General features: G+C 55.0%; 2 protein-coding genes across 4 annotated transcripts in view; one reads left to right on the top strand and one right to left on the bottom strand.

Moving 5' to 3' along the window:
• Nucleotides 1–7,062, top strand: part of FANCM (FA complementation group M) — a 59,927-nt gene extending 52,865 nt beyond the window's left edge. For both annotated transcript variants that reach the window (XM_077180898.1, XM_077180897.1), the window contains exons 15-23: nt 42–121; nt 224–292; nt 795–905; nt 1,687–1,843; nt 2,652–2,758; nt 3,663–4,199; nt 4,847–5,732; nt 6,131–6,422; nt 6,850–7,062. In XM_077180898.1, coding sequence (XP_077037013.1) covers nt 42–121; nt 224–292; nt 795–905; nt 1,687–1,843; nt 2,652–2,758; nt 3,663–4,199; nt 4,847–5,732; nt 6,131–6,422; nt 6,850–6,979 — 2,369 coding nt within the window. In that variant the 3' untranslated portion in view covers nt 6,980–7,062. The remainder of the gene's footprint in view (nt 1–41; nt 122–223; nt 293–794; nt 906–1,686; nt 1,844–2,651; nt 2,759–3,662; nt 4,200–4,846; nt 5,733–6,130; nt 6,423–6,849) is intronic.
• A 985-nt stretch (nt 7,063–8,047) lies between these two features.
• Nucleotides 8,048–22,538, bottom strand: MIS18BP1 (MIS18 binding protein 1). 2 transcript variants are annotated; one of them, XM_077180900.1, is made up of 16 exons: nt 21,700–22,538; nt 20,260–20,385; nt 19,505–20,016; nt 18,635–18,711; nt 17,964–18,094; nt 16,892–16,982; nt 16,513–16,667; nt 15,672–15,835; nt 15,141–15,246; nt 13,618–14,464; nt 12,656–12,825; nt 11,082–11,230; nt 10,455–10,603; nt 9,377–9,457; nt 8,763–8,805; nt 8,048–8,610 (listed from the first exon to the last, which is right to left on the bottom strand). In XM_077180900.1, exons 1-16 carry the CDS (start codon nt 22,322–22,324, stop codon nt 8,605–8,607), a joined length of 3,432 nt encoding a protein of 1,143 aa, XP_077037015.1. In that variant the 5' UTR covers nt 22,325–22,538; the 3' UTR covers nt 8,048–8,604. The 2 variants fall into 2 exon arrangements, with proteins under 2 accessions (XP_077037015.1, XP_054491069.2); XM_054635094.2 differs by having other exon boundaries at nt 9,373–9,457; nt 21,700–22,499.
• Nucleotides 22,539–22,858: the final 320 nt, after the last annotated feature.

Below are 22,858 nucleotides of genomic sequence, written 5' to 3'. Positions count from 1 at the left end.
TGTGCAATTCTGGTGAATGTTGTTTATTCTGTTTTCTGCAGGACCCAGCAGTGACAGCGAGGAAGAGATCGTTTTCCAGAGAAAAAACAGGATAAAAAATAATGTTTTGATGTCTCCTGATGTGAGTCTTAGAGGGGAAAAAATAGACAAGAGAGGCAAAATGGCAATTTAAGCAGCAAAACACAAACTTCTGTGTGTGCTGATGTTCATGTTGTTCCCACAGGGGATGGATGAGAGCGACCTGGAGTCTCCAGCTCGGGTCACCAGGAAGCGCCGGCGCCCTCCCAACGTGGTCAGCAAAGAAATGGGGAGAAATAATCAATAATTAATGGGAACTCACTCCTGCCTCCCTTCTGTTCCCTGCCAGGGTCTCCACACTTCACAGGATCCCACGATGGTTTGGGTTGGAGGGACCTCAAAGTCCCCCCAGTGCCAGCCCTGCCATGGCAGGGACACCTCCCACTGTCCCCGTGTCCAGCCTGGCCTGGGACACTGCCAGGGATCCAGGGCCTTTGGTGACTTTGGAGTTGTTGTTTGGCAGCCAGGAAGGGTGAAATAACCTGCCTGCCACAGAGCTTTCAACAAAAAAAAAAGGCAAATTCATGGCACATTTGAGCTGATTTTTCATCCAAATCCCATTTTCCTGCCCTGTTATTTGGAGGTGTCCCTGCCCATGGCAGGGTGGCACTGGAGCAGCTTTAAGGTCCCTTCCCACCCACCCAGGCTGGGGTTCTGTGACTTGCTGGGAGGGTCCCTTGCTGCAGCCCTGCTCACTCTGTGTGTTCCCATTGCAGTCAGACACATCCAGTGAGGACAGTGGGGATTTCCAGAGGGGCAGCAGCAGCTCCAGGGCCAGGCCCCGGCCAGGAGGAGCCAAACGTGCCAGGAGCTGCGTGACAGCCAAGGTGGGTGGCACTGTGTCCCCCCAGGGACACTGAGCTCAGCTTTGGAGCAGCTGGAATGTGGGGCGGGGGCTCTGCTCTCCCACAGCAGCTCCTGGCAGACACTGCAGCTGGGATTTAGGAATGCTGGGGAAAGGGCCTGGGGGGCAGAGGGGACTGCAGGGCTGGGTGACAGCTGTGACACCAGAGAACAGCTCAGAGGGCAGCTCCAGGGATACCCTAAGAGGAGTCAGGCTCCTGTCCAGAAGGGAAACAAAAAAAGGAATACTATAACAAATTATAGTAAAAATATTATATTATTATATTTATTATATCAATTATATTTATTAAATTTATTACATATTATATATTATATTATAATTCTATTATATATAATAGAATTATAATTTAGCATAGTATATTTATTATAGTAAATTATAATATACTATATTTATTATGGTATATTCATTATATATATTATTTTTATTCGTATTATTTTTTTTTCTATATTTTATTCTATTTCCTGTGAACCCCTTCCAGGTCAGGGTATTCTGGGATTGTATGTTATATTATAAAAATATATCAAATTTATATATTTTGTTTATATATTTTAACACAATAAAAAATGAATTATTATTATTATTATTATTATAGCAATAACTACAATAAAAAATTATTATTATTATCATCATCATGAGGATTGGGCTGCTTGCTCATATGAGCGATCCCCACTGATGGGCTCAGCCCTGATTTAAGGCGGTGCTGGTTAATTAGAGGCAGTGCTAATTGCCCTAATGGTGTGCAGGCTGCAGGCAGGCAGTTCCTGGAGGAGGAGGCCGAGCTGTCCCTGCTGGATGCGGAGGGGATCTCGTCGGACGAGAGCGACAGCGCCGGGGAGGAGCTGAGCCCGTCCCTGGCCCAGTTCCTTGATGATGAAGGGGAACCCACACAGGCCCTCAATGGTGAGTGGGGAACTCCCAGAGCATCCCAGAGCCAGGAGAGCCCTGGGGTGGGAGCCAGGGTCTGTGACCTCCTCACCCAGGCTCAGGAGCTGCTCCTGCCACAGCATCTGGGGCTCTGCCAGCCTGGAAACCTCCTGCATCCTGAGGGAGCAGCTGGGGCTGGGCCAGGCTGGGGATCAGGGAAAGGTTCCACTATCCCAGAGGGTGCTGGCACTGCCCAGGCTGCCCAGGGAATGGGCACAGCCCCAAGGCTGCCAGAGCTCCAGGGGGGTTTGGGCAACACTGCCAGGGATGCCCAGGGTGGGATTGTTGGGGGTCTGGGCAGGGATGGGGCTGGGATGATCCCTGTAGGACCCTACAGCTCAGGATATTCTGGGATAGAATGGCAGCTTTCATGACACAGGCTGGGTACACTTGGAATCCCAAGATGGTTTGGGTGGAAAAGGACCTCAAACCCCACCCAGAGCCACCCCAGCCATGGCAGGGACACCTCCCACTGTCCCAGGGTGCCCCAGTGTCCAACCTGGCCTTGGGCACTGCCAGGGATCCAGGGGCAGCCCCAGCTGCTCTGGCAATTCCAGCCCAGCCAGGAATTCCCAATTCCCAATCTCCCACCCATCCCTGCCCTCCTTCATCCTCAATCCTTAGGCCTGGGCTTTGGGATTTCTGGAGAATTGCAGATTTTTGCTTTGGGAAATGCAGGCTTTTGGGAAACCACGAAGGGACGAGGAGAGCACGGTGTAGCAGGTGTGAATTAAAGATTCTCTCTGTACTCAGCCTGACTTCCTTTTCCTCCTGTGCCCTGCAGACAGTGAGATGAGGGCCGTGTACCTGAGCTCCGTGCGCAGCCCCGCCCTCGGCAGCCGCTACAAGATGGTCCACAGGGAATTCAACCCCTCAGCCATCTTCTCCCAGGTGGGAAGGGCTTGTCTTATATATTACAACAGCTCTAGTATCATTCTATGTTGTCCTGTATGTCAAGAGTTCTCTTATCGTTGCAGTACAAGGATTCCATAGCCTCAGAATTTCTTACCTCCTCAATGTTTTCTCATAGGCGGCTCCTCTAAGCACTGACTGTTCTTGGTCATTGCAGCAGCCATTTAACTTCTCCAACTCCAGTTCCCACCAATCCACTCTTTTATACCACTTGTTCTTATTGCTTACAGGTGTTGCCTGTTATCATCTGACCTGCTCCTAATCTTTAGTAATAGGGTCCAGCTGCAACTCCTTGGGGGATAAGATTACATTCTGCTTTACCCATCCTGTGTCCCCTTGCAGGAAGGCAGGGGCTCCTCTCCTTGGGGACTTCCCCTGTGGGACCACAGTGAGGTTCTTGGCCTGCTTTGCAGAGCAGTTGCAGCCTTTTTTTGGTAAATTACAAGTTCTAACACAAGACTTCAGCCTGGAGAAGGGAAGGATCTGAGAAAACCTCAGAGCCCCTGGCAGGGCCTGAAGGGGCTCCAGGAGAGCTGGAGAGGGACTGGGGACAAGGGATGGAGGGACAGGAGCCAGGGAATGGCTCCTAGTGCCAGAGGGCAGGGATGGGTGGGAGATTGGGAATTGGGAATTCCTGGCTGGGCTGGAATTGCCAGAGCAGCTGTGGCTGCCCCTGGATCCCTGGCAGTGCCCAAGGCCAGGCTGGACACTGGGGCACCCTGGGACAGTGGGAGGTGTCCCTGCCATGGCAGGGGTGGCACTGGGTGGGATTGAAGCCCCTCAGCCCCAGAATTTGTGTGTGGGGAGGGCTGGATAAGCCAAGGGCCCTCCTGCTGAGGAGCAGCAGAACCACTGCAGCTTTCCTGGCTCTGTTTCCCCCCAGATCCCCAAGCAAGACGTGGCCTATGCTGAGGACAGTTTCTGCGTGGGGGATGAGGAGGAGGAGGAGGAGGCTCCCAGTGGCTGCAGTGAGGAGGAAGAGTGTGTGGATTTTGAGCTGCTCACCAGGGAGGGCAGCAGGCAGCGGTACCTGACCCGCAGGAGGAGGAGGCTGAGCCAGGCCCGGCGGGCAGGGAACGCTCCTGCCCCCCTGCAGAAGAAGAAACCTTCCAGAATCATTGTCCTGAGTGACTCCAGCGAGGAGGAGATGGGAGCCAGCAGGGAGAGGCCCCTGGAAGCGGGGCAGGGCAAGGGGCAGCTCCCCAAGGCTCTGCCCTCAGCCCCCTCTGCACAGCCCAGGAGCGGGGCTGGGGAAGCCACAGCTCCTCAGGCTGGGGGGCAGGACACAGAGAGGCTGCTGGGCCTGGAAGCTTCCATGGCTGGGATGCTGGATCCACCCCCAGAGCAGCCAGGCAGGAGCACATCCATCCCCCCAGCTGGATCTGGCTGCAGGAACCCGGCTCTGCAGGCTGCTGCTGAGGTCAGTGCTCAGGGAAAGCAGGGAGCTTCCTTGTGGGAGAGAATTCCTGTGCCAGGGCTCTTCTGAGGGCTGGCAGCAGCAGGAGTCAGGAATCATGGAATGCTTTGGGTTGGAAGGGACCTTAAAGCCCATCCCATTGCACCCCTGCCACGGGCAGGGGCACCTTCCATAGACCAGGTTGTTCCAGCCTGGCCTTGGACATTCCCAGGACCATCTCCCTTTCCTTGCTTCTAGAGGTTTTCTACTCCCAGGGTAACCTGGAGTATTTCAGGAGTGAACAAATTAAAACTGGGGTTAGATTCTCCCTTGGTCATGGAGGATGGTGGAACAGCAGTGTGCACTGATTCTTTGGGTTTGTATAGAAAATCCTGGTTTGAATGCAGGGCTTTCAGCACCTCCCTGAGGTTGGATTCCTGATCTCTCACACTTCCCAGCCTGATCTCTGTCCTTTACAGGATCCAGGTTTTGTTGAACTTCTCAGTGAAAGCTGCTGCTTTTGTCATCCAAACTTTGGGATAATCAGCTCAGCTCAGTGGGGAGATTGATACAGGGATTAAAGTGTCAATCTGAAAGTGTTGATACTGCAAAACATCCTTTTATTGATTTGATGTAAAACTCCCACAATCTGTGATTTTCAACACTCACAGGTGCCCAGCTCTTTGAAGACCCACGGGAGCAGCTCAGGCTCGGCGTGTCCCACTGTCCCAAACCCTTCCTCAGCCACGGCTCAGATTTCCAACGTTCCCAGTGAGCACAGCCCCTCCCTGGCCGGGATATCCCGTGTTCCCAGTGAGCACAGCCCCTCCCTGGCTGGGATATCCCGTGTTCCCGGTGAGCACAGCCCCTCCCCGGCTGGGATATCCCGTGTTCTAGGGGAGCACAGCCCCTCCCTGGCTGGGATATCCCGTGTTCCCAGTGAGCACAGCCCCTCCCCGGCTGGGATATCCCGTGTTCCAGGGGAGCACAGCCCCTCCCTGGCTGGGATATCCCGTGTTCTAGGGGAGCACAGCCCCTCCCTGGCTGGGATATCCCGTGTTCCCAGTGAGCACAGCCCCTCCCTGGCTGGGATATCCCGTGTTCCCAGTGAGCACAGCCCCTCCCTGGCTGGGATATCCCGTGTTCCCAGTGAGCACAGCCCCTCCCCGGCTGGGATATCCCGTGTTCCAGGGGAGCACAGCCCCTCCCTGGCTGGGATATCCCGTGTTCCCGGGGAGCACAGCCAGGGAGGGGCTGGGATATCCCGTGTTCCCGGGGAGCACAGCCCCTCCCTGTGCATCCTGGCCGACAGCCGGGAGATCTGCTCGGGGCCGGAGGTGCTGTCGTGCCTGCGGGCAGGGCACGGGCTCCGGGTGCAGGTTTGCTCCCTGGGCAGCAGCGATTACATCGTCAGCAACCGCCTGGCCGTGGACAGGGTGCTCCAGTCGGAGCTGCAGAGCCCCGCGAACAGGAATAAACTCAGCCAGAGGCTGCAGCGCCTGCAGGGCATCTTCGAGAGGATCTGTGTGATTGTGGAGACAGACAGGGTCAGGCCAGGTGGGTGCTGCGGGACACAGGGAATGGCTTCCACTGCCAGGGGGCAGGGATGGATGGGGCATTGGGAATTGGGAATTCCTGGCTGGGAGGCTGGGGAGGGGCTGGGATGCAATTCCCAGAGCAGCTGTGGCTGCCCCTGGATCCCTGGCCAGGTTGGACACTGGGGCTGGGAGCAGCCTGGGACAGTGGAAGGTGTCCCTGCCATGGCAGTGCTGGGATGGGATGGGATGGGATTTAAGGTCCCTCCCAACCCAAACCATTGTGGGATTCCATGTCAGGAGCAAGCACAGCTTCATCCACGCACAGACATTTGTTTTAATCCAGAAATCCAAACCCTGCAATGAAATGATTCCACTGGACAATAACAGATCTTGCTTTCCTGTGCTTCCACTCCTCAGGAGAAACATCCCGGTGTTTCCAGAGGACTCAGCACTACGATGGAATGCTCTCAGCCTTGGTCCAGGCTGGAATAAGGATCCTCTTCAGCTCCTGCCAGGAGGAAACTGCAGCTTTGCTGAAGGAGCTGGCTCTGCTGGAGCACAGGAAGGATGCTGCCATCCAGGTGCCAACAGAGCCAGAGGGGCACCGCCGGGACATCCTCAACTTCTACCTGAGTGTTCCCAACCTCAGCTATGGAGCTGCCCTCAACCTCTGCCACTCCTTCAGCTCCATCACAGCCGTGGCCAACAGGTAAGGCCAGCACAGGGCCTGGCAGGGGCTCCAGGGCCCAGCCTTGCACTCCTTCTCCTCCCCTGGAGCCAGGGAGAGCCTTCCTGCACCTTCCTGCTGGGATCACTGCTCAGGGAATCCCTTCCTGCACCTTCCCTGCCGGGATAGCTGCTCAGGAAGAGCCCTTCCCACCCTCTCCCAGGATCTGTCCTGTCCCATCTCAGCTCTTCACACATTCCTGTCTCTGACGCTGAGCAGCCCGGGGTACGACACGGGCTCTGCTTCCACCCTCCCTCCTGCTGCCCCTCGCTCTGTTTCCCTCTGGCATTCCCTGTTTTCACTGCTCAAGTGTGCTGCCCACGCTGGGCACCTGTGCAGAGGTGATTGCAGCAGCTCCCGGTGCTGCCCCATCCCGGCCCCGGGGCTCCTCCCGTTCCCTCTCTTGCAGCTCGGTGCCGGCGCTGGCGGCGGGGGCGCAGCTGAGCCGGCCCCAGGCCGAGGAGCTCCATCGCTTCCTGCGCCACGACTTCGACCCGCAGCTGCTGCCGCAGCCCCTGCCCGCCAAGGGGAAGGGCTGAGCTCGGCACTCCGGGCCCTGCACTGCACTTTACCCAGCCGGGACTGGATGTAAATGATGTAAATAAACACTTGTCAAACCTCAGGGCGTGGGAGCTGCTCTGCCCCGGCTGGCACTGCCCCGTGTGTCCCCAGGGTCCCTGGGCCGGGGGAGAGCACAGCTCTGGGGGGTACGTGACCATCCCCAATTCCTGTAAAAACCACGGTAGAGCTTTGGGGAGTGATGCTGAGGAGCCCAGCAGCAGCTCCTGCCAACAGTGAGCCCCGCGTTTCCAGGTTAAAACGGGAATTGCCTGTGTTCCGTGTTCCCGGGACAGGGGTGGGGTTCTGGGGGGCCCTGGGGCAGCGCCGCCCCCGTCCTTCGGTGCCTCTGCCCGGCCTCAGGTGCCCGATCCTTCCCCAGCCTCTGCTGCCACCGGCTGGAACAGCACGGGATCGATCGCTGTCCCCGGAGCGCCGGGCAGAGGCTGAGCTGGGAGAAATCCAGGCCTGGAGCGGGAGCTGTCCTGGGCAGCCGGGTCAGCCCCTGCTGAGACCCCGCCTGCAGAGCTGCCCAGCCCTGGACAGGGTCCAGAGGAACCCATGGGGCTGCTCCAGGGCTGGAGCCCCTCTGGAGCCAGGCTGGGAGAGCTGGGAATGCTCCCCTGGAGAGGAGAAGGCTCCAGGGAGAGCTCAGAGCCCCTGGCAGGGCCTGAAGGGGCTCCAGGAGAGCTGGAGAGGGACTGGGGACAAGGGATGGAGGGACAGGAGCCAGGGAATGGCTCCCAGTGCCAGAGAGCAGGGATGGGTGGGAGATTGGGAATTGGGAATTCCTGGCTGGGCTGGGATTGCCAGAGCAGCTGGGGCTGCCCCTGGATCCCTGGCAGTGCCCAAGGCCAGGCTGGACACTGGGGCACCCTGGGACAGTGGGAGGTGTCCCTGCCATGGCAGGGGTGGCACTGGGTGGGATTTAAAAGTTCCCACCCAATGCATTCTGTGATTCCAAACCAAGAGGATGAGGCCTTGCAGGCACCATTCCAAGCTGGACAGCTCCTGGATTCTGCTGCCCCACAACAACTCTGAGTAATCTCTGAGTAAAAAAAAGCTTCTCTTTATTTATTACATTAAGGAAATGTAAAAATTCAAGCTGGCCCTAGAGTAAATTAAAAAGCAATTTCAGTTCCTTCTGGACTGCTGCTAAATTTATTATACAACCATATCCCAGAAGATATTTTAGCTTAAAATGAATCAAAACTTGGCAGTCATTGGTATCTATGTACATTTCTCCTTCCCAGGAGAAGCAGGACATGGAGGGGAGGAGCCTGGACAAGGAAATGCCACTTGGTACACATGGAAAAGCCAAGCATTGGCAGGAGGGTGGGAATGGAGTAAAAACACATAAAACCATAGCAGGGCAGCTTTTCCAAACTAAAATCATTCCAGTATTCCCTCCAGAGGGGCAGCAGAACCCCCATGCTCTGAACAGCAAGTGCTGAACAAGACATCTACAGAGTCCATCACATGGAAAAGTGGGAAATACTGAACAAGACATCCAGAGTCCATCACATGGAAAAGTAGGAATCCTGCTCCTCACTGGATGAGTTTGGAGTCTCAGCCGTGAAGAGCTTCCCCACCACTGGGGCCGGGGTCACTCCTGCAATACAAACAGGGATCATCAGGGGATGTGCCAGAGGGAAACGGGGCAGAAAAGGTTCAGAGAGCAAAAGGCTGATGGGACACAGCTCATGGTGATGGAGAAGGAAGGGAAGGAGCTGGAAATGAGGAGGAGGAGCCAGGAATACTCACTCTTGGTTCTGCAGGAAGCCGGTGTCTCGTGCACAGCTCCAGCCTGAGGGAGGGAGGGAAGGGAGGAGGCTCAGCCAGGGCTGACAGCAGCTCAGGGTCCCCATTTCCCAGAATTTCCACAACTGCTTTCCCTGAACCACAGGCACAAGCTACTCCCAGGATCACAAGGTTTTATGGAAAAGCCAAAGGAGCTGCAGAGCCTGGGAGAGTGGAAGAACTGATAGCTAAATTCAGGGATACAAGGCTGACTTATGGTCACTGTCAGGAGTTGGACTGGTGATCCTTGTGGGGCCCTTATGGGTACCTCAGGATATCCTATGGTTATCATTCCTTTTCCCACTGTTCAGAGCAATTTAACAAGAACCTAAAGACCACGGAATTCCAAACCAATTCCAAATCCTGACTAAAAGCAATGGAGTTAATCCTGACAGTGAAGAGCTCCCCTCTCACAAAGGAACTTCCCTCCACAGCAGCAGATACCAAACCCAGGGAGGGCTCCCATTTTCCATCCAGAGCATACAGGGGGCTGTGATGCCAGGATTGTGTCTCCTGTGGCCAAGCTGTGCCTGGCTCAGGTGGCAGTGGCAGAGTCCAAGGAAAGCAGCATTACCGACTTCTTCTTGACCTTGTCCCAGGTGCCTCGGCTGCCCTGGGTGTTCTTCTGCATGCGGAACACGTGCCGGTCGTAGTCATTCCTGGCCACAAGGGAGAGGGCTCAGCAGGGCTGGAACCCTGCCCTGGAACCCTCTGCAGGCAGCCAGGGAGCCCCAGAGCTCCAGCTCCCACAGGGAACGAGCAGGGCTGGGGCACAGCCTGCACATCCCAGGGCAGGGATCACACTGAGCCTCATCCCCTGCCATGGCTGCACATCCCAGTGCAGGGATCACAGAGAGCCTCATCCCCTGCCCTGGCTGCACATCCCAGTGCAGGGATCACCCTGAGCCTCATCCCTTCCATGGCTGCACATCCCAGGGCAGGGATCACCCTGAGCCTCATCCCCTCCCCATGGCTGCACATCCCAGTGCAGGGATCACAGCGAGCCTCATCCCCTCCCCTGGCTGCACATCCCAGTGCAGGCATCACCCTGAGCCTCATCCCCTGCCATGGCTGCACATCCCAGTGCAGGGATCACACTGAGCCTCATCCCCTCCCAGGGACTGCACATCCCAGTGCAGGGATCACACTGAGCCTCCTCCCCTCCCAGGGACTGCACATCCCAGTGCAGGGATCACAGAGAGCCTCATCCCCTCCCCTGGCTGCACATCCCAGTGCAGGGATCACCCTGAGCCTCATCCCCTGCCATGGCTGCACATCCCAGGGCAGGGATCACACTGAGCCTCATCCCCTCCCCAGGCCCAGCCCATGTGACAAAACCCCAGTGGCTCCAGGTTCCCAGGTGGTTCTGGTTATCTGAGCAGAGCCTGAAGCCCTGGGTGAACAGGGCAGGACTGAAGGCTCTGCTGAGGCTGAAGGCCAAGCCAGGGCCAATGCCAGGGCTGGGAGTAGGAGCTGCCCACACGGAGCTGAGCAGCTCCAGCAGCACACAGGGCTGCAGGGAAGAGCTTTTCCCAGGCACAGCAAGGCTGCAGGAGTGGTGGAAGTGAGCTGCTGTCCCAGCTCCAAAGCCACCTTCTCAGGGACAAAAAGGGATCTTGGGCAATGTCCACAGAGAGCTGGTGGAAGAGCTCCTACCTGTTGATGGGGACCAGCATTCCCGGGCTGATGTGCTCACACTGTGGGGTTTTCACAGGGGGAAAGAGGCCTGAGGAGGGCGTGAGCGGGAGCTCGGAGAGGGCGAAATCCTCGGTGTCCCCGTCCTGGCTCCCTCGCAGTGCTGGCAGCTGTGGAGCCACCCCAGAGCTGTCACTCACCTGAGCCTGGAGCGCCTCTCCCCCCTCCCAGCACTCCCTCCATTCCTCCCTGTCCCTGCTGAGGCACAGCCCCAGCCCCGTGCCCAGAACTGGACACGACCCTGCACCTCCACCTTGGTCCGAGTGCCCCTCCAGATCCTGCCCAGCACTTGGCCGAGGGGTTTTGGTGCTGCCACACCCTCAAAAAGTCATTTCTGGTTACAATCCCAATCTCCAAGCTGCCCAGGCCTGCTCAGAAGGACGATGGCTCAGGTGGTGCTGTCACCATGCAGAGGCTCCTCGCAGCCTGTCCAATCTTCTCACTGCCACCAGCCAAGGGCTGCTACAGCGCGTGAAGGAAAGCAGCCTCTTCCCACAGATCCCCAGGGCTGTGCTGGTGGAACTGGAGCAGCCCCCTGGCACAGCCAGCAGGAGAGCAGTCCCACAGGAGCTGCTGTCCCACGTTTACCTGGACCCTCCTCTTCTGGAGGGGTGTTGCAGTGAAGACGTCGTCGTGGTTGTCCTTGGGCAGGTGCTCCAGGAACTCCCTCATCTGCTGCTTCCGTTTGAGGGTGCCCACCTTGGCAGTGATCACTGGCTCCCTCTTATCTGCAGGACCTGAACAGGAATTGTCTCAGACAGCAGCCATGGGATTAAAATTCACTGCCACAGGCAGTGCCACGGCCCAGCCCATGCTCTGGTGAAATCTCTTACAGCTTCTTTAGGATCCTTTTGAGTTCTCACACAGTTTTTGCTTTCCAAAGCAGCTTCCCCACTCCATCTTCAGGGGAGGGTGACTGCAGAGCCTCCCAGAGCTGCTGCAGGGTCACACATCAGGTTCATTGTGACACAAGTGTGCTCACATGTGCCTTGCAGAGAGCACACCCACAGCTGTGTCCCTGTGCCAGGAGGCAGCAAGGCTCAAAGCTCTGCTGCTCAGGGCCACTTGCACTGAAGCCAGGCTCAGGAATGCTCAGCTCAGCTTGTATCCATAGCAAACCTTAATCCAACCCAGCCCCAAATGAAGCTGCAGTGTGGGAATGGCAAACACCCAGAGAAGGGGACCAGACTGCCCTTGGGCATCCAAGGACCCAAATCCCACCAGGACAGAGCTCTACAAGGAGCTCGTGACCTGCTGGGCCTCCAGGAGCCTCTCAGGATGTCAAGAGCTCTTTCTCCAGAGGGGTGTAGGCCAGAGAAAGTCTTCCTCTCATGCCAACAACTGGAAAACTCTACAAGAGCAAGGTTCTTTCATTTCTCTTCTTGTCTCCTCAGTCATTCATGATATCCTCCAACCTCCACAGCAAAAGGTGACCCAGCTCACTGCCACACCCTGACGTGCTCTTCTGGATTTATCCCATGGGAGCAGAATTGGTGAGGCTGGAAAAGCCCTCCCAGCCCATCCAGTCCAACCCTTCCTCAGCACTGCCCCATGTCCCCAAGTGCCACATGCACAGGGCCTTGAAATCCCCCCAGGATTGGAATATTAATCCAAATATTTCCGGGCATCACACTGCAACACCCAGGGATGGGCACTGCAACCCTCCCTGGGCAGTGCCAAGGCCTGAGCCCCCTTTCCATGGGGAAATTCCTGCTGTGCCCACCCTGAGCTGCCCTGGCCCAGCCTGAGGCCGTTCCCTCTGCTCCTGTCCCTGTGCCCTGGAGCAGAGCCCGACCCCCCCGGCTGTGCCCTCCTGGCAGGAGCTGTGCAGAGCCACAAGGGCCCCCTGAGCCTCCTTTGCTCCAGGCTGAGCCCCTGCCCAGCTCCCTCAGGGATTCTGCAGCCCCTGCCCGGCTCCCTCAGGGATTCTGCAGCCCCTGCCCAGCTCCCTCAGGGATTCTGCAGCCCCTGCCCAGCTCCCTCAGGGATTCTGCAGCCCCTGCCCAGCTCCCTCAGGGATTCTGCAGCCCCTGCCCAGCTCCCTCAGGGATTCTGCAGCCCCTGCCCATCTCTGTTCCCTTCCCTGGACACGCTCCAGCCCTCAGTGTCTGGATGAGAATCATTTCCCACCCACCCACCAGGCGGACAGAAGATGCTGGTACCTTTCTTCTCAGGTTTTCCTGATGTGGTTTTCCTGGGCTGCTGTTTGTTTGCTTTCCCCTGCTGCTCCTCCAGGTACTTCCCCTGGCACTCCTGGGCCGAGCGGGACCCCACGGCCATGGCCACCTCCTGCCAGAAGCCGCTCCTGTGCTTGGGGAACGCTGTGATGGCCCTGCAGGGACAGCAGGGACACGGTGTCACCCGTGGGCACAGCCCTGGCACCTGCCTGGGAACCACCTGGGCCACGCCCTGAGGCAAGCTGCCTCTGGCCTCTTGCTGCCCCCCCCCGGATCCCTGGCAGTGCCCAAGGCCAGGCTGGACATTGGGACACCCTGGGACAGTGGGAGGTGTCCCTGCCATGGCAGGGCTGGCACTGGGTGGGATTTAAGGTTCCTGCAACCCAAACCATTCTGTGATCCTGTGCTGTCTTTTATTCAGAACAGGCAAATTTATTTAAACACCTTCAACTGACAGATGTGTCACAAGATAAATTTCCTGCTCGCTTGTGCAGGTCCCCTCAGGCCTGAGCTCCTGCTCATCTAAAAGAGCTAAACCCAAACTTGGCCATTTTACACTCAGTGTCTATTAAATATTGCCCAGTAGTTTAAGTAATTGGATGATGGATTAATTAAACACCCTTGCAGTTAACCTGCTCACAAACCACATCATGTTTAACCTGTTACTGCAGTCTGGGGAGGGAACCTGCTCCCTCTCCCCTATGGCCTTCACCATATTATACTGATGCTTCACTTGTGAAGAAAAGTAATAGGGAATAATAATTCTAATTACTATTAAGGAATAATAGGGAATAAAAACAGGGAATTGAATGGGAATATTTCTAATAGGGAATTAAAACACAAAAGAAACTTGGGAAATCATGAATCTGATGCCTCCCAATCCAGAACATCCAACCCCTCCTGATGCCTGAGGTAATTTTTCCTCTGAACACAGAATGAGCCCTTACTTGTGAAGCTTCTGTAATTCCTTCTCAGACCAGCCATCGCCCGCCCTTGGAAAGAGTTCCAGAGATTTCTGCCCCCTCGTGTCTCTGGGTTTTGCTGCTGCAGGCCTGGCACTGCTGGGGACTGCATGGTTTGTTTTTATCTGGGGTGCTCTGGCATCGCTGTCCTCGCTGTGCATTTCCTCAGGCTCGGTGTCAGAACGGAGCCTGTACCTGGCAGGGTTGGCTCTGCCCCGAGCCCTCCTGGCCCGGGCAGGCACAAGGGAAGCACTGGACTCAGAGGATGTTTTCCCTTCAGGAGGGGGCTCAGACTCCTCACTGGACTCGGGCCCACTCAGCCTCACCAGCACATTGCGGGAGGGCTTTGCTGTTCTTTGGCCACAGGACTTGTTTGCATCATCCCAGGAACCTCTGGAGCCAGAGCAAGGTTTCTGGTTTTGAGACTCTGGCTTTAATATAGATTTCTTCTTCCTCCTGATCAGCAGTGGGGTGTCCTCACTGGACTGCTCCTCCTCATCCTCTGAGGGCTGCTGGGTGAGGAGAACCCTCTCCTTTCCGGGGAGGCGCTGCTTGGCTGACCTGAGGGAGTTCCTGTAGCCCTGCTCGTACATGCTCAGCTCTGCAGACCCTGCTGCTCTCTCTGCTGCCCCCGGGGCTCTGCTGCCCTGTCTGTCCAGCACCTTGGGCTTGGAGGAAGCCCCCCTGGCAGGGAGGAGCTGGGATGGTTTGGTTTTTGTGCCCCTGCTTCCAGGATCATTCTCCTCCTCCTCCGAAAGGAGCTGCCTGCCCTTGCTGCTGCTGGCAGACCTGGGCTCCCCTCTGCAAGCGGCTCCTCTCTCGCTGCTTCTCCCTGGAAAAGAGGGAGCCAGAGCCCGTCAGGGGTGCAGGGTGGGTCCTGCTGTGCTGGCAGCACAGGCATCTGCACCCCCTCCAGAGCTTTACCTGCCAAACTACAAACTCAGAGCTGCTCTCAAGGGCTCTCCGAAACTCTACTGACTGAGCAGGCACATCCCCAGAGCTCTGCTCTGCTCCAGAGAGCTTTTCTGCAGGAAACATTGCAGCTGCTTTAAGAGAGAAACTTCTGCTTTATATTGCACATTCTTCTCAGGCTTCTATCACCACCCAGATTCTACTAAACCCAAATTTTTATGAAAAACTCTGTTAATAGATTTTTTTTGCCAACATTTCATTTTTTCCATCCATTAAAAAGCAAAGCCAGGCCTCCAGGTCACTGGATTGGTGAACTCCAAAAAGTCCAAATCCCTTCATTTCAATTTCCAGAACGAAATCCCTGTGTTCCCATTATGTACTTAGCAAAGTGATTTACAAACACAGTTCTTGTTTGGAGCTGTGAAACTCCACATGAATGCTACTCTGATGATTCTTCAGAGAAAAAGCAGTTGATCATTAAAATATTTGAATCCTTTCTTTGCATTAACAGACCCAACCCTACTTCTCCAGCATCCACTCACAAGTCCACTGATTCCATCAGTAACTTGAAAATAGAAAAAAAATTTCGTTTTTACCTTTACTTTGGCTTTTTGGCATTTCCTCTGTTGTCTTCATGCCTTCCTTTGGTTTATTCTTGGAGATGAACCTGGTCTTTCTTTTGGGTTTTTCACTACTAGGCATCTTCAAAATAAAACAATTGACTCTAAAATTAAATTAATCTCCTTTTCTCTAGGCTGAGCCCCTTTCCCAGCTCTGTTCCCTTCCCTGGAAATGCTCCAAACCCTCAGAGTCTCTCTTGCAGTGAAAGGCCCAGAATGGACCCCAGGATTTGAGGTGGGACCTCACCAAATTCCTGTCTGATACAATCATTTTTCAAAACATCCCCAATTTTTTCTCTAGAAAGAATTCCCCATTATGTCAGATTTAGAGACCACAATTACCTGATAATATGGACATAAGACTAGTTTTTGGTGTGTTTTCTAATATTTTGATCGTGTTTCCAAGATTTCCTTTCTCTTCAGGTGTGTCTAAGAGCTGCCCCTGTTCTGTTCCCCACCTGGCCAAGTTTAATAATTCTATTTAAGTCACACTCAAGAGGATCTTACCAGGTTCAGATAATCCACCCATCCATCTTGTATGGTGACATTCAGCTCCTGATCCACAAACTCCCTCTGCCCACACCAGAAGTTCATGGGGGGTTTGACGAGGCGCCCGCTGCGGGTGTAGACCATGCTGGAGTCATTCCTGGAGGTGTGACTTGGTGTTATGACTGCAAGGCAAAAAAAGCCCAAAGAAACAAGAGTTTTGTCCCAAATATTGCATGGACAATTCAGTTTAGCAGATTTCACAAGCAGAGGAACAATGTTGTGTTTAAACTGGACTGCAAGGGAAATGTAAAATGTACCCAAAGTTGTTCTTTTCAAAGCATTGTGATAGAAATAACAGGACTGAAGTAAGAAGCTTCCCAAATGATCAAATTTACTGTGGTGAACTTTTTATTTTTACTTTGTTTAGAAGGTTATAAGTACTGTGAAAGTTGTTTGACAAGGGAGAACGACAAAGAAAAGTTGTCACGTGGAACAGCTGCTCACTGAGACAAATGAGAGTGAAAAATAAATGGGAATGATGAGAGAAAGGCATAAAAGCTTTTGCAGTGCTAGCAAGAAAACCTGATTCCAGCAATAAGAAACAGCACAGTGGGGTTTGGGAAAGGCCCATTGGACAAAGACCCCAGAAAAAGTTAAAAGTTAAATCTGGGTTAAACCCCAGAGCTGTCAGTGCCTGTGGCAAGGCAGGGACTGCACTCAAAGGCTGAGCCAAACCAGGGGACTTTTACAGCTTTACAGCCATTTCCTGGAAACACAGCCAGCAGAAGGAACCTTTCCACAGCCCACTCCAGCCACCCCCAGGTGTCTTTTCCAAAGGAAAGGATTGTAAAATACTCACAGATGTTCTCATGGTTCTCTGGTGACGCCTCATAGGTGGAGTTCCTCAGTGCAGGTTTCTTGGCTTTGCTCACTGAGCCTCCTGCAGGTTCCAACACATCAGTTCCCCCCACAGAGTCGTTCTCCTCCCCACCACTCTCTTGAACTCGCTCTTTCCTGATGGTTTGGAGTTTGAGACAAGAAATAACAGCCACTGAGGAAGCTGTTCTTTAACAAACAGGGAAGACCTGAAGCCCTGGTGGGCAGGAGCCTGGTGGGCCAGCACAGCAGAGTGGCCTCATGCCCACATCTAAAACATTTCACACTCCTCTGGTGTAATACCCTCAAAAAGAAAAGTCTCAATGAACACTGCAAGGATAGAGAATCTCCAAAGAAGTTACCTCCTCCTTTCCTCAAGAAACTCCTCCACGTACTCCTTCCACCTTCTGGAGAAGCCGAACGTGAATTTCTTGATGAAGCGGTAGGGGAACCCTGGGGGGAGCACAGGGGACATGAAGAGCAGCTCAGCAGGGCTGGCATCCCTCAGGGGACACAAGGACTCCCAGAGAGCAGGGCTGGCACCCCTCAGGGGACACAAGGACCCCCAGAGAGCAGGGCTGGCACCCCTCAGGGGACACAAGGACCCCCAGAGCCTGTTAAACCCAAACAGCAGAGGAACTGACCCACACAGTCCCACCCAGCACACTCCAGTCAGTCACTCAGCTCTAGGAAACCTCTGCAGCACTAGAGCCACTCTGCTCACAAGCCTTATGCTGCTACTTTTCCTTCTCAGAATATTAAAATAGAAATAAATATAAGTTCTTAGCAAAGAAAGTAATAAAATCTTCAAGTCAGAGAGCAGCCAGAACAAGTATTTATCAGCAGGGACCCCAGTGCAGCAAGTGAGAAGGAAATACTGAAGTCACAGACACTTCTTTGGGCCTGAAAGAGCCAACAGTGAAGGTGTGTTGGGTAAAAAGTGGTGCAACACACCTGGGGCACACCTGTGCTAGGGGAAATAATGCTGAGGGAATGGCTGGGGCTGGAAGTGGGGTGAGGCTCAGGCTGGAGATCAGGAAAGGATCTTCCCCAGAGGGTGCTGGCACTGCCCAGGCTCCCCAGGGAATGGGCACAGCCCCGAGGCTGCCAGAGCTCCAGGGGGGTTTGGGCAGTGGTCTCTGGGCAGGGACAGGGGTTGGGATGATGATCCTGGGGGTCCCTCCCAGCTCAGGATATTCCATGATTCCTTCCAGCCATGCCACAGAGTATCTCTGTGTCCTCAGAGCTGCCTGTGAGCACTGACAAGCAGCTCATTCCCAGCCAATGTGCCAGAGGAGCACACAGAGCAAGCAGAGGAGAACAAATCCTATATTTGAATCTGCACGAAAACCCCATTTCCTTACAAAGCCCCCATGCTCCAAACCAAGCTGAGGCAGTTTGTCATTTGTAAGGCATTCAGAACCAGCAGCTCACCTTCCTTCCTCATGGCAGCTGAGTCAATCTTGCCCTGCAGCAGGTACACAGCTCCCGAGGAGGTCTGCACCTGGTTGTGAGTGACGCGCTCCGTGACGGCGCTGCTGTGCCACAGCAGCTGCCTCATGTCCCTGCCGAAAGACACAACAGAAATCACTCCCAGGAAGGATTCCAGCCTGGAATGCTGGCACTGCATGCAGGGGTGGGGATCCCTGTTTCCTGAGGGATTCAGGTGCTGGCAGGATGTGCTCTGGGCTCAGGTTTCCTCTCTGACACAGCTCTGACACTGGGGCAGGGGACAAACTGAACGTGTCACTGCTGCAGGTGTCACTCACGGGACAGCAGCACAGCTTGGATGGGGCTTGGAGCAGCCTGGGACTGTGGGAGGTGTCCCTGCCCTTGGCAGGGGTGGGGCTGGATGGGCTTTAGGGTCCCTCCCAACCCAAACTGTCCAGAGCTATTTGATATTTGATTGATTTCCCTGAACCTTTCTGATTATCTCAGCACAGGACTCTGAAATGAGCTCCCCAGTAGTTCCCTGGATGCTCTCCCTCTCTTGCCCACACAAAGGAATTGTGTCTTCCTTGATAAAGCAGTCTAAGCTCTGCACCATTACCTCGTGTTTGGTGTCCATGGTTTACCTTACAGTTAAATAAAAAACTGGTTCTTACTTCCTTTTCCCTTCCACACAGATTGCCGTGTTTCCAGCCAGCACTTTAATCCTCCAGCTGCTCAGGCAGATGGTTTTCTTTTCCAGAAAAAAAAAAGAACATAAATAATTTTGAAGTATTTATTATCCAGCACTCCTCTGTGATCAGATCCAATAATAAAAATAACTCTTTCAACATCTCCTAAGCTACAAATCTGATCTATTAGAGGATATCTGATCCTCAGCTCAGTCCTGAAGGTGACTTAGTTTAATTCAGGAAAAACATCAAACACTCTTGGCCACGGTGAGGGAGAACAGAACAAGTCCCCTGCAATCCCAGATTTCCCCAGGGAACAAGGGAAGCCTTGGGCAGGAGTGCTTGTGCCAGGCTCTCAGGGAAGCCCAAGGACTTTCCCAGGATGTCCTCAGAAAGGGAGGGATGCTGCAGGCTGCACACTGCTCTCCTAGGAAAAGATTCTGCTCCAGTTAAATTGCACAGGAGTCTGGGTGTTCCATAGCAAAGCCAAGCCCTTCCCCTCTCCATCAGCAGGGCACGTTCCTGGATGGATTCATGCCCAGCTGGGAAAGGTCTCTCCTCCCTGGAGCTGAGCAGGCAGCCAGGAGCTGGCAGGACCCATGATCCCACCATGGCTTGTACACACTAAACCAAACGTGCCTCTTTTACACAACAAACCCCAAACCCTGAACATCTGTCATCTTGGGGTATGGAAAAAAAGGAACCCTTTGCATGGGAAAATATACTGCTAAAATCTAAAGGAGTAACAGCTTATCCTCCTCTCAGTGTTCCTGGCTTTTGACAAGAAAAAGAATAACTTCAAGCCATCAGCCCAGAGGAATTGCTCATTTGCCCTCAAGGATTATTTTCCCCCACCTCTTTGTGTGCTTTGCCAGCAGGTTGATCAGCAGCAGCTTTATCCAAAGGGACCTTGGGGTCTTCTGCCCGCTTCTGCTTCCTTGGAATGTGGATTGGAGAGGAGAGCAAGATGCTACAGAAGGGCTGGGAGGGGTTTGCAGGATTGGTCTCTGGTGCCTTTTCCACTGCTGGAGCAGCTGGTTTCTTGCTGGGCTGCAGCTCTCTCCTGTCCTCATGAAGCTCTGTGCGTTTTGCTTCTGCCTTTCCCCACCTTCCCTTTGCCTGATCCCCGTTTTCCCAAGGGCTGGATTTCACTTGCAGAGGAGAAGCCACTGTTCTTTGAGACATTTCTCCATCAGCATCTACCTCAACAGATTCCACCAGGAAAACATCCACATCATCCTTATCAGAGTCCAGCTCCCCTGCAGGCCCAGTCCCTGGCTGCTCAGCACAAGCAGCCTGGACTGAAGGATTCTCTGCACTTCTGGAAGGAGGAACATTCTGCTGGGTTTGGGTTGAAGGTGGTGTAGCTGCCCATTTAAAGGGGAAAAAAAAAGGAATAACAAAGAAATGAGGGATATTTAAGCATGGCAACAGGCTGCCCAGGGGGTGGGGGAGACCCATGCCAGGAGGGATTTAAAGCCCTGTGGATGTGGCACTTGGGGACAGGGGACAGTGCTGGGGGAACAGCTGGACTTGATGGCCTCAGAGGGTTTCCCAGGCTCAGCAATGCCAAGGTTCTCTGCCTGGAGGGAGTTTGTGCTTCCCAGTACCTTGGTGCTGCTGCTGCAGCTGCCACTTGACCCGCAGGAAGAACTTCTGGGGGGATTCCAGCACTGCAGGCTCTGCTGGGGGCACTTCCAGGGGCTCCATCCTGGGAGCCTGAGGCAAAACTGGCTCTGGAAAATAACCAGACAAACAAACCCCAAACCCCTCTTTTGATTTGGGGAAGAAAAACATTTTCATGGGGGGTGGGAAATATGATTTTTAAATAGGCTTTTTATTTAAAAAACCACACAGAATCCCAGAAAGGTTTGGATGGGAAGGGACCTTAAATCCCATCCCATTCCACTCCCTGCCATGGCAGGGACACCTCCCACTGTCCCAGGGTGCCCCAGTGTCCAGCCTGGCCTTGGGCACTGCCAGGGATCCAGGGGCAGCCCCAGCTGCTCTGGGCACCTGTGCCAGGGCCTCACCTCCCTCATTGTAAAAAAAGGGTCACATCCAGCTTGGTGCCAGCTGCAAACCTGCTGAGGCTGCACTGGATCTCACCATGGCATCGATAAAAATACTAAAGATAAAAGCCAGCAGAAAGAGCCCGGGAAAATGTCCCAGTGGGATTTCAAACCCCAAGCAAGGTCCCACGAACCTTTCCCTTCCCTGCACAGACTGTAAGGAATAGTTACAGCAATTTGTTTTGATTTTTTTAGTTACAAGGTGGTTTTGAAGGTGTTGCACGGGTCAAGCCCACTCATGAACACAGCAGAGGGAACAATTAGTGCCAGAGTGAGGCAGAGGAGGAGGAAACCAAAAGGCAGGGAATCCTATATGATACAGAGCAGGGAAGAGACATCAGCACTGCTACAGACACATTTCAGCACTAAAAACCCCTCACCACCCAACTGTTTTTAATCCCAGCATCTGGAGTGCAACCACTGATGGTGCCAGTGGTTTTTACACCCATCAGTGTTTTTTACACCCACTAAGGGGCTCTGGCTGCTTTTCCCAGATCTTGAAAGAGCCATGAGTGGGAAACACACAGAGGGAAAATGTTCACACCTGAGACAGCTCTCCTGGAGAAGCTGTGGAACAAGCGTTGCTTCCCAAGAGTGCCCAGGCTCGGGTCTGATGGGTGTTGGTGTCAAGGGGCTTTGTCTCTCCATGGGCCTTCCAAGGAGAAAGGATTATAAGGCAATGAGCAGCAGCATTGAGAGCTTTCCTTTCAAGAGGTGACTCTAGTGTGCTCCAAAATAATAAAAACCGTTTGGGAAAAGGAACTATTAATGATTCCTGTCATTTGGGATTGTGGACGGGTGTAAAGAATTAAAAGGTTTAGCCGAATGTGAAAATCAGGGATGTCACTTACTGCAGCACAAGATGCCTGCAAGTTCTATGAACTAAACTCAGGTTTACACCCTTGTGCTTTTTATTCCAGGTGTTCCGAAGGCAAACACACCATTCTCACGGAGTCACCGAGGGCTCGTGGAACTCACCTGGTGCCGGCTGAGCGCTGCCCGCCCCCCGGGCCGTGCCGGGCCACTGCTGCCGGGCCGCGGGGCTCAGGATCACATCGGTGAGGATCCTGCGCCGCTGCTCCGCCCGCGCCTTCATCCGCTGGAAGATCTTGGCCGGCGACTCCTGCCCGGGCGGCTCCGGAGCGCGGCGCTTCGGCGGCCGCTCGGCGACGGGGCCGGCCCGGCAGTCGGGGCCAGCCCGGCGCTCCGTCCCCGCCACCTGCGGGCCTGACACGCGGCTGTCTGCGGCCACGCCGCTGCCCGGGCCTGGCAGGAGCTGCTTCAGCGGGGTGAGCGTCCCCGCGGGGATGCTGCTGAGGGACACCGAGCGGAGCGGCGGCTCTCCCCGGGCGGAGCGGCGGTTGGGGGTCGCGATGATGTCGCAGACTCGCCCGCGGCGCTCCCGGACGGGTCCCTGTCCCCTCATGGCTGCGGATCGGCCCCGCCGGTCCCGCGGCGCTCCCGGGCCGGCCCCGCTCCCCTCACGGAGCCCCGCGCGCAGATTCGAGCGCAGCCGCCGCGCCCGCCCATTGGCGGAACGGAGCGCAACTGCGGGCCGAGACCATCTCGCGCGGATGCGGGGGGTGTTGAGAAATAGAGGCATTGCCGGACGGCGTTGAGGCAGGCGGCAGCAGGCCCGGAGCTCCCCTCTCCTCGGCACGGTGGTTCGGTCCGCCCGTGGGCGGGCTCCGCGGCCGTTGGCGCTGACGCGGAGCGGGGCCAGGGCGGGGCTGAGGCGGGGCCAGGCTCCATGGGAATGGCCGGAACTCACGAAAAGCCCCGGGAGCCCCGTGGGCTGTAGCCGAGGTTTGCCGGAGCCTTTCTGGCGTGCGGGAGCTGCCTGAGCCGCAGGAAGGGCGGAGCAGGGCCGGGCGGAGGCACAGCCCTGCTGCCCCAGCCCCGAGCGCGCCCGGACGGGCTCCAAGGTGAATAACGAGAGGTGCAAGGGGCCGGAGCGGCGTCCTGGCCCCAGTGAGTGTGCAGGGCTGTCAAAAAAGCCATCAATGCACGCTATTAATTGATAAATACTAGGTATAATTAGCGCACTGGAGGCTTGGCAGGCTCTGGTGTGTCCCGGCTGGAAGATTCTCTAGTAGGGGTTCATAGTTCAAGTGGAAAACAGGGGAAGTTACTTGAA

Source organism: Agelaius phoeniceus, chromosome 6 (assembly GCF_051311805.1).
Source record: "Agelaius phoeniceus isolate bAgePho1 chromosome 6, bAgePho1.hap1, whole genome shotgun sequence".
Taxonomy (NCBI): domain Eukaryota; kingdom Metazoa; phylum Chordata; class Aves; order Passeriformes; family Icteridae; genus Agelaius; species Agelaius phoeniceus.
The sequence above is the reverse complement of the archived record's forward strand: the minus strand, read 5'-3'. Positions and strand labels throughout refer to the sequence as shown.

Excerpts from the sequence above, each read along its gene's own strand:
- MIS18BP1 (XM_054635094.2), bottom strand. The coding sequence starts at position 22,324 with ATGCCTCTATTTCTCAACACCCCCCGCATCCGCGCGAGATGGTCTCGG. Across the intron at positions 20,386-21,699 it reads CAGCGCTCAGCCGGCACCAG|AGCCAGTTTTGCCTCAGGCT; the intron begins GTGAGTTCCACG and ends GTTATTTTCCAG. Across the intron at positions 12,826-13,617 it reads GAATTACAGAAGCTTCACAA|GGCCATCACAGCGTTCCCCA; the intron begins GTAAGGGCTCAT and ends CTGTCCCTGCAG.